The sequence below is a fragment of the Hippocampus bargibanti genome, linkage group LG06 (genome assembly GCF_051943395.1).
Source record: "Hippocampus bargibanti isolate YZ-2025 linkage group LG06, ASM5194339v1, whole genome shotgun sequence".
In the NCBI taxonomy this organism is placed as follows: Eukaryota; Metazoa; Chordata; class Actinopteri; order Syngnathiformes; family Syngnathidae; genus Hippocampus; species Hippocampus bargibanti.
The window spans coordinates 13,100,546-13,119,493 of record NC_142739.1 but is presented as its reverse complement, the minus strand read 5'-3'; the positions used below and the strand labels follow the sequence as shown (position 1 = coordinate 13,119,493).

Here is an 18,948-nt window from a genome sequence, read left to right as displayed (position 1 = left end):
TGTATTTGAGTGGATTGCGGTTGCTTCTTCAGGGTCAGACTATGCTCCGAATCAAAGAGGGAAGAGGCAGAGGTTGACCAAACATGCTTCTCTCCCACTGCCCTTGTGTAAAACTATCTGCGGTCGTACTCTTTGAACTGATTTACCGCTAAGTTTGTCCTCTGAGAGGGAGTCTCTAGATGACAAGGAGATAAGCAAGGCTTTATCTCATCCTACTGCCATTATCAGTTGGCTGTTGCGATGCGTTGGGCAAAAAAGAGCAGTCAGACTCAACAAAGAACATTTTCATGTATTTATCAAGAATGTACAGAATCTTTAATTTGCACAGTGGTTTAATGACATTTTTTTGTGTGGTTTTAACATTTTTTTCAGCTCGACCCAGCAAATGATTAGAATGCATCTTGATATGTCAGATCACAAACATACAGTACATATCAATTCGTGATAGAGAACGCAGCAGACATCATTGCATTGCAAAAAAATTATAATAATCTAAGGTCAACATTTCATATCGGTTTAGGATTGCCTAAGTCATTTAATAATGTAGGAAAAAAATGTCTCCAAATGTTCACATTATACTTCATGCGAATAGGCCTTGGTTCTTGACGTCCAAGTGGTTCCTTTTCCGCGGGATGGTGCGTCACAATGACGTCGCTGAAATGTCAGAAAGCACAGTTTTCTGTAAGTCACAACTTCAGTGATACATTACAACCAAGAAACGCCACACAACAAACATGAGCCTTGTGATTAAATTTCACCACAGCAAACAACGAAAACATGATTGTTGACTTGGTTTTCATTGTGGAATGCTGTGTTCTTTTCTTATACTGTGCGGGCCTGCCCTGGGATATGTAGAATTTGACACTATATAAATCTCGTTGACTTTGATAAACAACGACGTACATAATTCATTGCATGTTTACACCTTACATACAGGAGGTTTACTTTGTCTTCCCAAAGTATAAAGTTGCAATCAAACTATTAACAGGACTGCTCTTGCAGTTTGAGTGATTACAGCAATATGTGAGCACAAAGTGCAGAATTCAGACTTTTGATATTTATCCCTTCCCGTGAAGAGTGGGCCTTAAAACGAGGATTAGCCCAGTCAATTGACAATTTATATACAATTTGTGCAATCAATCTTTGAATTTGAATACATTCAAAATTCAAAAAATGCACATGCAGACACCAACGCGCCAAAATAGAAAGTAAAGTATATTTATATTTCAAACACAGGATGTAGTCCTGAGTGTAATATAAAATAAATAAACAATACATTTACAAAACATTTAGCTTGTAGTCGATGTGCACATTCCACCATGATGTCCCTGATCCACTGGTGGAAAGACGCTTTGATCCTCTCCTCTTTCATCTAGAACTGCTTCATTCATCACAAAGAGGGTACAGCAAGTCCTGAAGAATGAATGTCTCTCTGTGTCTTTGTTTTGTCATATTGTCTCTATGCTGTCATATTATTTGTTATTTAGTTTTTTTTTTCTTCTTTTGACTTCAAGACGGCGCCCCGAGAGTGGCTGCCTTTCCAGCAGCTCATGTATTTTGTTTTTCTACTTTCATTCCTTTCATCACTTTCACTGCTGCTGTGAAATGTAAATTTCTCCACTGTGAGACTAATAAAGGCAAATCCAATCCAATCCAATCCAAATAAATAAATACAGTGCATCGATGCATTTTTCCTGAACATATGGTTTGCACACGATTGATTCACAAAAACAGCATTGTGCATGCGGTGTGCTACCAGTTTTACAATATTTGCATTTCTGCAACGTTTACAAAATTAGCGGTCGTGTTCTGAAATGATATAATGAAATGCATTTTATCATATGACTGCTATTTGTTTTGTATTTTAACATAGTTCAGTGGTTCTCCTACAGTTGATATTCATCAAGTGTAACTTCTGACAACCTTTGTACTGTTGCAGCACACATACTGGACACTGTTTGAAACCTCACCACACACACACACACACGCACACAGGCACACACACACACACACACACACACGCACACGTACGTAAGGCCACTTTTAAATTAGCTTTCTTGGATAAGTTTCTTTGATAAGAAGCGAAACGTCCGACACCTTCAAAGAAGTACAGATGACGGCTGAAGAAACCTTTTCATCAATAGTGACTGAGTTGAATTATGGATGCACTAGGTCAGGGGTCGGGAACCTATGGCTCACGAGCCATATATCGCTCTTTTGATGATTGCATATGGCTCGCGATAAATCTAAATACATATTTTCGCTGTTCGTTTCCTGGTGGGGCTGTGGTTGGTGGAAAGCGCCATTTTTATTGGAGGATACTGACCTAGGTTGGCGGAAAGCGCAATTTTGATTGGATGATATTTGCCGTCATGTTAAAACTGGTACACGCCCCTTTAAATAAGCATGACGAGTGAAAAAAACTGACGAGTACACTTCAGCTTGAATGGAGGATTCGCCTTTGTGGGGAGAAAAGGTTCTGATTCTAATTTGCAATGAAACAACACCATCGATGAAACAGGCCAATGTCAGTGGCATTTTAACAAGCCCCATGCTAACGTTTGCATCAATATACTTCTGCGAGAGACAGCACAAAGCAAGTGTGGAAGCTAATGAGCCGTGTGCAGGCTAGCGAGCAGTAACTTCGCCTATGTACCTGGCAAGTTGACTTTCATTCCGATCGTTTGGCTAGATTTTTACCAATCATGAGGAATGGAAAACCATTCATGTTAACGGTGAATACTATCACAGTTATTTTAAATAATACATTCTCACATTTTGTGGCCGCGCGTGCGTGTTGCGTATGTGTGTGTGTGAAGCGGTGGGGGGTGCGCGCGCGCCCGCGTGTATGCAAGTCTCTCAGTGAAAAACATCTAAATATTTTACTTTTATGGCTCTCTTAGTCGAAAAGCTTTACCGACCCCTGCACTCGATAGAAATACACTAAAGGGAATACAATACAATGCAATACGCCTGGTTGTTGAGTGGTTCACAGTGCAGAGGTGGCAGGTTAAATTCTAGCTCCGGCCTTCCTGCGGAGGTTGAATCTCCTACCTTGGCCTGCGAGAATTTTCTCCGGGTGCTCCGGTTTCCTCCCACATTCCAAAAATATTAATGGCAGGCTGATTGAACACTAAATGGTCCCAAAGTGTGACTGTCAGAGCGGATGGTTGTTTCTCTCTGTATGCCCTGCGATTCGCTGGCAACTGCTTCAGGGTGTCCCAGCACCCCCGGCGACCTTAGTGAGGAATAAGTGGTCTGGATAATGGATGGATGGATGGATGGAGAATACAATACAGCCTTATAATAGAGCTTTAACAACAGCAGCAGCAGTAGCTGTAACAACGTGTTTTAAGTAGCCTTTAAAATACTATATCCAAGAAATGCATATATTATTTAAGATGCATCGGAAGACAGGAAGCAGAGCTGGAGGTAGCAGAACTGAAGATTTTATGGTTTTCATTGGGAGTGACCAAGTTGGATAGGATCAGGAATGAATATATCAGAGGGACAACTCACATTAGAGTCTTTGGAGAGAAAGTCAGAGCGGCCAGACTCAGATGGTTTGGACATGTCCAGAGGAGAGAGAGCGACGATATCGGAAGAAGAATGCCGAGCCTTGAACTGCCAGGCACGAGAGGTTTATGGATGTTGTCAAAGAGGACATAAAGGTAGCTGATGTGAGAGAAGAGGATGCACAAAACCGGGTTAGATGGAGGACACTGATTCGCTGTGGCGATCCTTGAAGGAAAAAGCCAAAAGGAAAAGGCAATTTTTTTATGATGATACTAGTGCAGCGTGTTCGACCGGAAACAAATTCCTTGTGTGTTCTACATACTTGGCAATAAAGATTATTCTAATTCTGATTCTGATTCTGAAAAGAGGAAGAAGACTTAAGATGCATTGGATTCTTAATTATATTTTCAGCTTATGAGAAAATTGAATTACAGTAATTTAGATGTTACAGTTTGGACAATATGGCACACAATGACTAACCTGAATTACATTACGATTAACTGAAAACCTTAGTCCCCTCTACATGCTCCACTGCCCCGAGTCAAACATTTCTGGAAAGTGTGTGTCGTTTTAGATTAGTTTTTTTTTAAATCAATTTGAACATTTAGCACTAAAGTTAATTTACGTACAGAATACTTTATCTGTGCAGTTAACAAAAGTTCCTATAGAGAAAAAAAACTGTAACAACGAGTGATTCCATCTCCATTATTTCCTATAGGGGAAAATAGATTTTCTCAATCCAAACAGGAGGTTGACCAGTGTCCCGTAGCTGATTGCATTCAACCTCAGATGTTCCACTAAAGATTTTAATAGCACACTTTCTTTCATTCAAAACTCAAGGGAAATTCGTATGAAGTGCATTTTCCTCTCTAATTTAGTGACCTATGCGCCAAACGTCTGCGCAAGAATAGAGTGTTGATGGTCAATTTAACTTGTGTCGCTTCCACAAAAGGATTCTGCCTTCCTGGAATCCACTTAACAGGATAAGAGTGTTTGAACCAGTGTATGAGCAACAGGGAGATCTTTGTAAGTGGAGGTAATGACATATTAATTATCAGCGTGAGCCCCACTATTGGTGGGCCACCAGGTTAATTCAGGCAATGGGATTAAAACCCGGGGAGTTAAGTGCCTTCAGGGACAGGATCAGGAACTGGCTGTATCTGTAATCCCCTCTGGCAATGCGGCTTTCCCTCTCGACTGCAATAAAAGGACAAATTGTCTTCTGCCCGCATTCACTCTCAAAGAGATGTACGTGGCTTTTCCATGATGGATCATGCCCCACTTCGGCACTCACCGCACACTTTATTAGGTACACATGCCAGAGCAAGACCCAAAACTCTTATCAGTAAATGTTAAATCTAGGGTTTTGCATACGGAACTGTATACTTATTGGTTGGTGCGGGCATATTTCATCACAAGCTGGAAGAGTCTTTTGATTCCGATTTTGATTCAAATGACGAATGAAAATCTTGCCACACCATTGCAGGCTACAACAATAAATATTGTTAAATTTCACTGTGTCACGTTACGGTTTATGACTAACGGGTGGTCATTTTAATCAGTGGCAGTCAAAAGAACTCTCGGCACGACCATTCAGTGTCGGGTCATTTTTTGTTTTACCCTGTCAGGTTTGTTTCACTCATGGTTTTGTTTGCTACTTTGAACATTTTTGTTATGCTGACTTTGTTGTTTGAGCTTTTGTTCCTGCATACTTTATTTCATACAATTTGTTAAATACACCCTGCACCTCTCACCTTCCTTCATTTTTGGGGTCCACCACCACCACCACGTTGCAAATCCCGACACGCTGATTATATTTAAGGCTCAAAGATATGAGATGTCAGAACGACTGAAGCTGCAGAGTTTAGATTGGATGGTGAGGAAGTGTGTTTTTCTTTCTGACCTCAAAAACTGAAACATTACACTTAAACTCAGGATTATTCCACAAGTCTTAACATGCAAACAAGACAGCTTTTTGTGTCTATTCTCATTTAATCCTGACACGTACGAAAATATAGATTTTATTCCGCTTTTTGGAAAACATTAACACTTGAGTCTGTATATACAGTAAAGTCTCGTTATATTGATATCGGATATATCGATAGTCCCGGTTATATCGATACTATTTCTATGCACACACGGAGAAAATTACATGCAAACAGGGTCGGATATATCGATAGTCCCGGTTATATCGATATTTTTTCGGACTCCCTTGAATATCGATATAACGAGACTTTACTGTATTTGTTTCTATCTCCCAGACCTTGATTTGATGTTCAAACTTGTGTAGCAATCAGATGATTAAGTCCACAGATTCTTAGAATTCTTCAGTATAATTAGTATAATTTATTTTTTCAACCAATATACATGTAAGTAGACTGAAGGTCGACATCACAAATAGCATTGTGTAGTTGCATCGCTTGCATGTACTGTATATGATTATTATATTATTATTGTTATTATTATTGTCTTTATTATGGTTTTTATTAGTAGCAGTATTGTTTATTATTGTTATGTGTATTAGTGTTGTTTATATTCTTATTTTTATTATAATTATAATTTCATATATGTAGATTTGGGGCGCCTGGTCTATAACAGAAAAAAACCCAAGAGTTTTTATTAAAAATAAATCCTTCTCAGCTGATAAATGTTATCATTGCTGTCAATTGACCCCTCAACGGGTTGTTTCATATGGGAAAATTTGTGCTGAAATGAGCAGGGGTCAACTTGTCTGCAACAACAGATTATTTCACCATTGCGATTCCACTCTCTGTAAATGTATTCCATTAGTTTGAATTTGATATGATATCTGTATGTTGATATAGAAACATATATTTTATATCAATAACAAGTTGATCGAACATAAATAGGACCATTTGAAACGGTTTGATCTCATGTTTATAGTTCCTAGCGGGGCTCCGTATTTATGGCAAACGACGGCCACAAATAATCATGGCCTTGAAGCAGTCAAAATCTGATATTATCATCTGCAAAGTTTTGCATGGCCTTCGTGTACACTTGCGCCGCCTCCTGATTGTCTGTTTATTATTCCAACTTTTCCACTGAGCCAATGGAGATGTAGCCAATTCCAGGAGGTGCCAAGCCTTTTCCCAGCCATTTCCTCTTTGTGATATCATTGTGTACTCCTCCTAAACACACTGATTTGTGTCTTGTCCGCAGCCTGGGTGGCATACATCCCACACGTCGGAGGTAGAGCAGGTTTCCCCCTGGCCCTTCAGAGAAGTATCAAAGGGTGCAATCAGGTTGCGTGCCAAAGTCATGGCGTCATTCATCCCCGCAAGACAGCATATGATAAAAAGCTGGCCTGCTCCACTGCCAATTTTTGAGCTAAAATATGACATTTTCCAAATAAAGGCATTTTATGTCCACAGGCCTTAAAAATTGATTTCAAAAAGCAAACATTAGTTTTAACATGTAGCCAAAATCGTATCATATATTGCCATTCGGCTCTTGCACTTTGATGTAGAGTGTTACAAAGAATATATATTTTTACCTCCTTGATTTTTTTGGTCTTTAATACTGCTGATAAAATTCACGTTTTGGTCTCTTTTCATCGCAACATGTAATCAATCTGTCATCTTGAGCAGCAAATAAATATACAACTATAGTCAATATTTTAGGAGAAGAGAGATTCTTCTCAAAGTATGGTAGTAGTACCACTAGCTGTAGGCAACCAAAAATCAATACCTAAATACTGTCCAGTTGTTTTGAACGCTTCAGTGTCCAGTTGTTTTGAACGCTTCAGTGAAATAACTTTGCATTTAATCATTAAGAACTGCTTGTTTCTTAACGTTGATTGGTCATTACCTGACCCCCTTCAGGCTCTATTACAGGGGTGGGCAAACTTTTTGACTCGCGGGCCGCATTGGGTTCTAAAATTTGACAGAGGGGCCGGGCCAGGAGCATTTGGAGGGAGTGTTTGGGCCGGAAATACTAAACCTAAAGCATTAAAGGACAACCGACGCCTCGGGACAAGTTATGTCCATAATTTATAAAATCACTTCAAATGACTTCGACTGAGCATATTTTACAAAGATTCCACAGCATATAGCTATAGTTTAAGTTTTAAGACTTGCGCTGAATATTCATGAAGTCTTGTTTTCGAGTTGATGACGATCCCCATGTGACGTCACGTTTGGACCGCCCCTGACCGAGAAAGCGACACACAATGCAATGATTCTCGAGCAAGGCAAGACGTCTTGGCGTGACGTCACGAACAAGGGGGTGGGACCTTCTGAAACTGGCCATTTCCGGATTTCTTTTTGAAGTCATTTTTATTGGTGTTTTTCATTTAACTAAAAATATCAGCCTGCCTGATTTGGGTATTTTAGATGCTATAAAACGTTTTTCTGATGTCAGTGGGAAACCAAAAAATTGTGCCGGTTGTCCTTTAAATGTAGTGTGTACAAACCTCATAGCACAGTAAGAACACTACAACCCAATTTATTAACTGTCTTTCAAATGTGAAAAATATCCCTGATTAGTTAATAAATTTGTCTCAAGGAATATGGCGTTTACATACTATTTCGCAGATACTTGGAGGAGAAAATGGAAATAGATTAAAATAACATATGCACTGTGATTTATCAAGATTGCGTCTGTTTTTAATAAGTTTTCATTGAAGGGGCAAAGTTAAAGAAATCAATATTTATTGAAAAATGGAATCACTTTCAACATTCAAAACATATTATTACACAACGAAATATTCAAGCTCAATAATACCTACTTGTGTTAAATTCCGCCAAATCATAGATGGTTTGTCCTGACCGCGCGCTCAACAAACTCCTCACTGACGCCCTCGCCTTCACGCGCAAACAATACACGTGTACCGTCGCCGAGCACACAGACGTAGGCTACCTGCAGTTGAAATTTGCATACTCGGCACGGCAGCCAATCAGAAGCCTGCTTCTCTCTTCCGGACTTTTGCAAGCGTTATAAAGTCGTGCAATTGCATGTCATTTTCCAAAATAGATGCACTGAACCTCACCCCAGAAGAAAGATTCAAAAGAAGCTAACAACATATGTGACGCTACAAAACGTAAATTTACATTAAACCGTGACTGTAAAGTGTACGTGAGACTCATGAAAGGGGCTTAGTGGCTCCTAGGAAGCAATGCAAACATTGCATTGTGCACCACAATGACAATCCACTACTGCAGCAAAATTTACACCCATGCACACTTACCGTAAATTAAGCAAGGTAGCATTTGTAGTAGGTACATTCTTGATTTTAAAAAAACTATAAACTTTGTGACAATGTTTTTTAATATGATTTGTTGTCTCATTGTGCTGCAAGTTGTGAAAAATGGGGCAGGCAACTCTTCAGTTATCTGCCCTGTTTTCCGCTAACTTTTGTCATGAGTTTCAGACACTGTTTTTACTATACTTTGGGCAAGTTCGGCGGGCCGGATTAACGGGCCGTATGTGGCCCGCGGGCCGTAGTTTGCCCATGCTGCTCTATTATGTCATTTGCAGTTTACAGCAAGTGACAAGAAATGGTTGCCACCTGGAATGGAAACAATTTTGTTGATTTTGCTCCTTCATTAATGTTCCGAAACCGGAATATTAATCAGAATGCTGTGCTCGGAGCACGGTGTGCCAACAACAAATTATTGTCAAGAAAACTTTTCACTTGACTTGAAGTTCAGCTTTTTTGGGGGCGGTGGTGAAGTGCAGTATTTATGTTCAACTGTGTAATATTACAATGATTTATACGCTAATGTTAAATATTCTTCCTTGGAGGCAAATCTCTTTCATTTTTGAGGAACACTGGATTTTCCTACGCTCCTGTATTTTCATGTCGGTCATGATGACAGTTCTTGGAGAGGTACAGGTAATTAGTTTTTCAGTTGGTACTTCAATCTTTAAACCTGCATGTCAGTCCACCAGCTGCTTAAATGACAGATTTCCACATTGCACATAATGCCAACTTGAGAATGCCACTTGTGTTGAGCCCCTTCAAGAGCAACAGACTAAACTTTTTTTTAAACCAGCTCCTGTTTAGTTAGTGACATCATAAAAAATGTGAACTTGTATTTGATATTTTATTTCTCGGGGCTAATTAATTTTATAATCATGCTATATCAAGGGTGACCAACCTCCAACTCTGGAGAGTATATGGCCCAAAAAAAAGTGTTTCAATTGGCCTCCTGTCCAATTTTAAAAACAAATTAATGAAATTTATTTGAAATTGTTATTTAAAAAAATAAATGAAGAATGCCAAACCCATTAAACCCACATGTGCTCTCAATATATAATACAGTAATACAAATGAAACTAAATATGTTGGTACTCTATGAAACGCCAGCTGATTTATAACCACATACACGATAAAAATATGAAAACCACTGCTTGATGCAATCTGCCTCTGCGTATTTTACTTTATTCCTACAAAAAGTGAAACTCTTTGCTTTGTACTGATACACGATCTCATACATGCCCTTTCTGATTGTCGCTCTGAATTATGAATTTCATTTTCCAAACTGCTTTATCCCAACTAGGGTTGGGGGGATGCTGGAGCCTATCCCAGCTGTGTTTCGGCCATAAGCAGGGGATATTCTGAGTTTGCCAGCCAAGCATGGCACACAGAAACTAAAAGCCATTCACGCTCAGACTAAGACCTAATGTAAATTTGGAGTGTTCCATCAGCCTGCCATGCATGTTTTTGGAATGTTGGAAAAAAACGCAGGACCAAGAGAACGCGCAAATGCAACCCGGGGAGAACATGCAGAGTTCTAGCCAAAGCTAGAATTGAACCCACAACCTCTGCACTGTGAAGTCACGTTGGCAACCATGACAGCCCTCATTGTGAATTTGATTGTGTTAGTGTGTGTGAGTGTGTGTGGCGGGTTTATTTTATTTCTAGGTTCTCTGGAAAATTTTACTCGCTAGCCATGTTTAAAGCTGCACCTGCTTTTTTTTCTGAAAGACCCAGCAAAGAATTTTGTATTTATACATCTTTTCAATTTTCCCTTGTCAAAGTCTCACATTAACATTAACTCTACACTTTTTCAGTGGGATTTAACAAAAAAATGCTTTATTATGTTCTAATAACAGAAGGAGAGGAAAGAGGCTGATTCAAATTGATTGGCCACAAATAAGTGTCCGAAGAACCAACTGAAGTCATTTAAATTGACATAAAACATTGAAAGATACCTGAATATACCTTCAAATAAAATTTTAATACTTGAAGAGGCTAGAATACCAAATAAAAGATTTTGAATGAACACTATATATATATATATATATATATATATATATATATATATATATATATATATATATATATATATATATATATATATATATATATATATATACTGTAGATGCACACCCAACAAAACATAATTTGTTTTAACAAGCACATATACTGTACTGCTCTTGTTTTGTTACTGTGAGCACAAAAATGTGTAGTTTTTCCCCAAAATGTACAAAGTTAATGACTTCAGTTTGGAGTCTGGCAAGGTAAAAGAATGTAGTGAAATGTTATACAGCATATAACTGTTAATTAGATACTGTCACTACCAAGCATGGTTTTGGTATCCCTCTGCAAACAGCTGCATGAAAATTCTGGTGCTCCACGATTTGAGCGATACACAAGCGCATGCAACCACACACACACACACACACACACACACACACACACACACACACACACACACACACACACACACACACACACACACACACACACACACACACACACACACACACGCGCGCGCGCACGCCCCGTGGGTAGAGTTGACATCTACAAAGAAATCCTCCGATGTGACATATTTCCATTGCACTTTTACCGAATATAACACAGGCATGCATTCTCTTGCAACGAATTTAAAACTATTTCTTTTTTAAACCTCTTTTGGGCCTCTTAAATTTATTTTCTTTAAAATATATAAAATAAACGAATAAGGGAAATCTAATGAAATGAATGAACACATTCAGAATACTCGACCTTTCCTTTTCACGTCCACTTCCCAAAGCATACACGATCATTTGGATAAATTCCAGTGAATGGAAACGTTTCTTCTGATAAAACGCGAATTCTGACTCTGTCCGGCTCCATTTCGTCGTGTCGGACTGCGATGCTATGCACTGTGTGAGCCTCTGCACCACACTCTGAACATCTGCTCATTTCACGTGACTTTTTCCTTCCCCCAAAAAAATGCTAACATCTGTTCTAAATAGATTTCATTCTGTGTGCCTCAATTGGCAAGTGCACTATGGAAAGAGGAAACATATTTCAGGTTGTTTCATTCGGAGATGAACGTGTTTTTAATTTGGTGTTTATTCAACTTCAAGAAAAGTGGGATGCGTTTCATGTAATGGGAGTATTAGATGATTAATGTGATAGGTAAACGTAAAATTCACCAAGTCATTCAAAGGCCTGTCGATGTTTGTGGGTTTGTGGAAGCACCCCCTCCCGCCCACGCAAACAGTGAGAGTGGCCCCTTCGTCCACGCTACCTTCAGGGCCTCCTTAAATTTCATAGACATCTGGGAATTCCATACATGCCTCAAAGGCCAATTACACACCTTCAAACGGCCATGGCTTTCTTTTTTGGAAAGTGAGAAAAACTTTCCCACGTCACTAAATGTTTCACAAAGCAATGACAGCAACGGTCGCGACACAGGAAGTCGCATTTGATCAAATTGATTTATTCAAGTCAATTATTACTATATTTTACTTTAAAAAATTACAATAAATAAAGAGTTTATGTGCAGCCACGTACTTTTAAGGCAGTCTAGATTATTTAGAATCGTGGTATGTCATGAAAACGCATTAGGTATGGTCACGATACTTTCCCAGTCACTTTCAAGTAACACCGTTTTTTTCCAACAAAATGAAACTAATACTAATACAAAAAATACATCCATATTAATACAACATCAAATAAAAACACATTTTAGCATGTTTACACCGCTTGACTATCCTTATTCTTGTCCAGTGTTTGGGGGACATTACTTATATTTACAGATAAACGCATAGAGGCATGAACACAGGTGCCAGAATGACGACTTGGCTTATGTATTTTAAAATGGCATATTTTCCCACGATTTCATGTTTTTGGTTTAACTTGCAATTCGTTGGGCCGAGTGATTTCTAACGTCTCACCTAATACTGAAAAACAAACTTTAATTAAAATGAAAGAAGGCGAAACATGTTCTCGTTTTCTTTATTGCAAAAAATATATATATACATTTACAAAAATGATAATAAAAATAGGAATGTATTTATATTTCAGACACATGATGTATTCCTAAATATAACAACAATAAATAAATAAATGATTTCTGGAAAATATTTTTTGCACAGGTTTGATCCACAAAAACAGCCTTATAAATGTGGGTTACACCACCAGTAGAGAACTCACGCACACCCACACACGCACGAACATACGCACGCACAAAACACGCGCGCATGCGCACGCACACACGCACGCACACGCTCAGATATGCACTCACGCGCCAACCAAGTGAACATTGCCTTGCACCACCGTGGCAGAATAATTCCCAATACGTTTAGTAAAAGCAACTATTCTTAACAGGCATCAACCGCGATATATTCAACATTCGTCGTCAACAACATGTAAATACACTGTCATCAGAGAAGAGGGTGTGAGGGAACTGCAAAAAAACAACAACAAAAACGCAGCACCTCCGTGGTCTATGTTTAAATAGTGATCCCATGTATCCAGCATTGGATTCCAGATATGTCCCATCAGAATGTGAGAAGTTTAGAATCAGCAGTCACCTGTGCAGGGTCAAACGCACACACAACGATTAGCCTTTCACGTGTTTGTATTGACTGTCACTGCAAAGTACATAGCGCTGTTTATTTTGCATTTGACACATTAAGTCGTGAATTTTAAGGAAGAAAAAATACACTTAACATTTTGCATCATGCATCATGCACGAGTTGGAGCATTGACACATTCATTTTAAGAATAAAAAATACTGTATATTTTACTTCGAAAAATAATGAACAGTACATCGTGCAACCCCACGTTGAACGGCTTTGCAATGCTTTGCATTAAAAATATTTATCATTTTAGTTGGACATGGATTGACATGATTGCACATGTACTTTTGTAATTGAAGTATTTGGGTGGGGGCGCACTATAATTGCAAAGTTGGGGTGTGCATACTTTAGTTGCAAAACCAATAGAAGTGGCGTATTCATTTCGTCTGAGTTCCGAAGTATTTTAAGAATAACATGTCAATATGCATGATGTATATTAGACGTGGAAACAAAACATTGCCAATATGTATGATGCGTCAATGCAAATATATTTAAAAAAAACAAGCACGATTTTAGCTATTTCAGTGGGAAGACTAATTTAAACGAATAATAAGACTGCACGAAAAAAGCATGCATGCAATTTAGCTGGACATGACTGTGTTTGAAAACAGACATAATATAATACAGCACAGAAAAATAGACTTTTAGCCGCAACAACAAAATAATAATTTGATAACGTGCATCATGCACGTTAGCAAAGAAAAAAACATATGAGCATTTTAGCTTGGAAACTAAACCGTTACCCTACCATGTTGGGCTCGAGACGTCCGGGTGCTAGTGAGATGTGGACATGGACCAGGCGCCCTCCATCCTCCACACGGAGAAGGCGTAGCTGAGCCTTTCGTGGGCCACGTAGCTGCAGCTGGACATTTTGGCGTCCAGCTCGTCACTCTGCAGCACCTGGCACAGGAAGTCGATGTACCTGGCGGCCAGTTTGAGCGTCTGTATTTTGCTCAGCTTGTCCGACGGCAGCGTGGGGATGATTTTGCGCAGGGCCGCGAACGCCTCGTTGAGCGACTGAGTTCTCTGCCGCTCCCGCACGTTAGCCATGACTCGCTGGCTCTGGAGCTCCTCCAGTGACTGCGGGCTGCCGCTGCTGCTCGACTTCTTGCCCCGCTTGGCACCCGCCGGAATCAGGCTGTCCAAGTCGTCTGCGGCGTGTTTCCTGCTGGGCCTCCGCTTCCTCGCGCTTCTTTTGGGCTGCGTGTCCGCCTCCCCCTCGCTGTTGCTCAGGCTGTCCACAGGGGAGACCGGGGAGCTGCTCGACTCTTCCCCCAAATTTTCCTCGGACATCTCCGCTCGCCGCACGGAAAAAACGCTCCCCCTCTAAAAGAGTCCAATTATTACCTCCCTTTCATCAAGTCCTCAGTTTAGTCCACCTGGGGGTCTGTGCGGGTTTAAGACGCCGAAATCGCCATAGATTGGCCTCCAAGAAGACAAGTCCTTTCTGACAATTGAGAAAGTTGTCCTCATCTTATAGGCTGAAAACTTTTTGGGGACGCATGCGATTGGACAAGAGTGCAAGTGACGTCACGAAACGAAATAGGTGGCCCCCTCTTTTGACAAAAGAAACAGATAACGGCGGTGTCATTACATCATCGCAAAAAAGTTTCGCCACTACTACCGCTATGAAATAATATTGCAAACAAACAAAAACAACGTATTATGTGACTGTAAAGTGTCCTTGAGGGTTTTGAAAGGTGCTGATAAATTAAATTTATGATGATGATGATGATGATGATGATGATGATGATGATTTTTTTATTCTATCTATGGATGGGTGGATGGATGGATAGATGGATAGATAGATAGATAGATAGATAGATAGATAGATAGATAGATAGATAGATAGACAGACAGACAGACAGACAGACAGACAGACAGATAGATAGATAGATAGATAGATAGATAGATAGATAGATAGATAGATAGATAGATAGATAGATAGATAGATAGATAGATAGATAGATAGATAGATAGATAGATAGATAGATAGATAGATAGATAGATAGATAGATAGATAGATAGCAGTGACGTGCAGTCAGTGGAGGCAGGTGAGGCAGTGCCTCACCTGTCATCATGGAAAGCTGTCATGGAAATATCAAATGAAAAAATAAATTAAACAGTTAGATGTATTTAGTGATTTGTACTTTAAAGTTCTTGTCCATTTAACTTCACCGTTTTAGGATTTTTTTCAAAATCGCTGAATTTACCGTTCAAATACTAAATAGAGACGAGTGGTGACGTCATTGATGACGTCAGTGCCTCACCAGCCATGAACCTCACCGCACGTCACTGATAGATAGATAGATAGATAGATAGATAGATAGATAGATAGATAGATAGATAGATAGATAGATAGATAGATAGATAGATAGATAGATAGATAGATAGATAGATAGATAGATAGATAGATAGATAGATAGATAGATAGATAGATAGATAGATAGATAGATAGATAGATAGATAGATAGATAGATAGATAGATAGATTTCTTGCCAACAACCGATCTCGATTGATCGACCAATCCATTCTTTTAAGGATTTAAGATGATATGGTATGTTTGGGAAACATTTTTCTTGAGACAAGATGGACAAAATAAGAGTTTTTTTTAATGCGAATGAATACGACCCGGTAGACCAGTGATAACCACATCGACCTCACAGTGCAGAGGTTGTGGGTTCAATTTCAGCTCTAGCTTCCCCGTGTGGAGTTTGCCTGTGTGGGTTTTCTCCGGGCACAGCGGTTTCCTCCCACATTCAAAAATCGTGCTTGGCAGATTGATTGAATTCAGTCTAAAGTGTCCCTTAGGTCTTAGGGGGAATGTGAGCATGTATGTCTCTTTGTGCCCTGTGATACGCTGGGAACCAGTTCATGGTGTTCCCCCGACCACTGCCCGTAAACAACTGGGATAGGCTCCAGCACTCGCCGCAGCCCTTGTGAGGATAAGCGAATCAGAAAATGAATAAATAAAAATTAATACAATTTAATGCCTATACAAACAAGACTGAGTGAGAAAAAAATTCCACCTCAAAAGACAAATTGCTTCCCTTGTCACATAGCACAGTCCAATTGTTTTCTTTGTCAATATGAATTTAATTCATTGCCGACCAAAATCAACTCCTCAAAGAATCACATCTTTATTTCTATAGCCATGCGTGCAACCTACATGACGTTTGCTAATAGTGTTTCCATAGTCTGACCTAATCCCAGGGAGATCAAGCAATAGGCCCAATCTGACACATTGCACATGCAGCCAGGCTCTCACATTGGCCAACTTTTTCTTCATGCTTTAATTATATTCCCCACAAGAGGGCATGTTTTGGTTAGAAGCCACAAATGTACATTCAAAAAGGCCCATTAAAAACGGCACAAATCACAGGCTACAGTATGTCTTTGTGCACGTGTATGTGAAACAATGCGTGCATCACAGCCCCCTGTTGAGTCGTCGTGGCAGAGGGAGAGGAGAAGGCAGCTTTGTGTGTGAGGTTCTCTGGTATTTACTGGTGTGTTGAGACAATATCCATCTTGTTTAGTGGAGGATTACATTGTTTAGGTTGAGAAGCCCCTGGTCCACGGGAGCAGCATCTGGTTCAGGAAACGGGGGGGGGCAGTCAGGGTGAGAGGTCACAACACCAGCCGAACCATCCATCCATTTATATCTTCACGGAGGCCTCGGAGTGAAGTATTGTTCCAAAAGGAGCACCTCTCGGTACCAACAACACACACATGCTTGTTGAAATGGGACTTGGGGTGTAATGTCACCAAGTACATTTGTATCCATTACTTTCATGAGTGAAAATGAGCTGGAAACCGGTTCTTCAGAGGACAAAGTAGGATCAGAATGTGCCCGGTCATGGTGAGCGTACCTGTCTGGTGTACCTGTCCATGGTGCTGACCTTAGCAAGCACCTCTTACCTGTAGGTGAAGAGAAATACATGGCTCCTTTGGAGCTTGGTGAATAAGAAGTTTAACGTCAAGAGACTCTGGGTTTGAATTTGGTTTCTGGCTCTTCTACCTGGAGTTTGCATGTTCACCACATGCTTGCCTGGGTTTTCTCCACATACTGCGACATCCATGTTAGGTTAATCGAACACACTAACTCTTGGGGGCCATATGTGACGGGTGTCACAACAGTGACTGTCTTCATCTCCACGATGCTGCCGTATTAATGAGACCAGACGCGTGGATGTGTCTTTTTATTTCTTTTATTTCTGCAACACAGTATGGCAGAAGGGATGGGTGAAGTCGCATGGGTTTCGTCTTGTGATTAACATAAATCTCCTCCAGATTGTTCTCAAATGCAAAACATTGTAGATAACAAAACAGAATTAACAACGTGTGATCGTATAGTGGTTATTTACAGAAAATAAGAATACAACACAGGTTCGGTGTTATTTACATGATGTCCCTGAACGCATCACAGGCAGAGACTCGGCAGAACACGCGGTGCGCTTGCAAGGGCGCATAGTTCAACCCGCCACGACCATTCACGGGCAAATGAAACAGGACACAAGAGACTAAATATTGTACAATAAAAACGAAATGAAACAATTATTACCTGCAACACAGGGCAGAAGGGATGGGTGAAGTCGCATGGGTTTCGTCTTGTGATTAACTGCGCAATAGAAAAGCACTATGAAGCACATGTGCTTCAAAGTTCCACTCGACAAAACGTGAAGTAAATAATGACACAAAAAGTAATCTGGACTCGAAATGAATAAGGGAACTAATTAGATAACAGTAGACAGTATAAAAGGGGAAACAAAATAAGATATTGTCATGAAAATGTGCGTTAAACGATACCAACAGAAAATTGCGACTCACCATAAATCTCCTCCAGATTGTTCTGGAAACATTGGGCGGGACATGGGGCCACACTGTGCGCCGTTGCGTCACTTCCTTCATAATTTAATAATCTAAGTGCACAACTCCGTTACATATATATGGACCGCCGCATCATTTTATGTGGTGAGACTTTCATAAAAGATGTATCTGACAGTCATCGGTCAAAGCAAACAAAATATAAATAATTACATAAAACAGACCCGCATTGGGGTGAGTTTAAAAAAAAATGACAGTTTCATTTTGTGTTTCATACCGTAGCATCTTGTTAGATTGTAAGTCATGTGTGGCTATATTTCACTTGTGTTTTTACTGTATTTGAAGAGAGACTTGCATGCTTCGCAAGTGATCGTGCTGTGGGTCTCATTTTTAGTCAAATAATTCCAGACACTTGTAGCATAATACGCCCTCAAGCTGGACTTGAACAAACGCACACAGTCGTAAAGCAACAAAAGCTTTGCATTTTTTCTGCTCTGTATGATGAATAGGGTTGTTTTTATCGCAGCTTACTGGACATAACATTTTGGCAATGAAGGTGGAGCTTTATTTCATGGCACTGCCCTCGCTTCATGCCTCCAGTTGGGTGGTCCTTTTGGTATAATATTGGAAGAGGAGCAGCAATCGGAGTACCGTATTTTCCGGTGTATAAGGCACACACAAAAGCCTTCATTTTCTTCAAAAGATGACCCTGCGCCTTATACCACGGTGCGAGCCACAACAGGTCTCGCAATTACTGTCAGCAGCCACTGACTCAATTTCCCCCTGTAG

The 18,948-nt window shown here is 39.9% G+C and overlaps 1 protein-coding gene and 1 long non-coding RNA gene across 2 annotated transcripts; both read right to left on the bottom strand.

The window, feature by feature from the left end:
• Positions 1-278: 278 nt before the first annotated feature.
• Positions 279-11,616, bottom strand: LOC148896544 (uncharacterized). The gene is made up of 2 exons (XR_016115428.1): positions 11,489-11,616; positions 279-3,675 (listed from the first exon to the last, which is right to left on the bottom strand). It is a non-coding gene; the product is annotated as an uncharacterized LOC148896544 (long non-coding RNA).
• Positions 11,617-12,693: 1,077 nt separating this feature from the next.
• On the bottom strand, positions 12,694-14,794 carry twist1b (twist family bHLH transcription factor 1b). Its single transcript, XM_088998409.1, has 2 exons — positions 14,084-14,794; positions 12,694-13,287 (listed from the first exon to the last, which is right to left on the bottom strand). The coding sequence occupies exon 1, from the start codon at positions 14,626-14,628 to the stop codon at positions 14,110-14,112; it is 519 nt and encodes a 172-aa protein (XP_088854535.1). The 5' UTR covers positions 14,629-14,794; the 3' UTR covers positions 12,694-13,287; positions 14,084-14,109.
• Between the last annotated feature and the right edge of the window lie 4,154 nt (positions 14,795-18,948).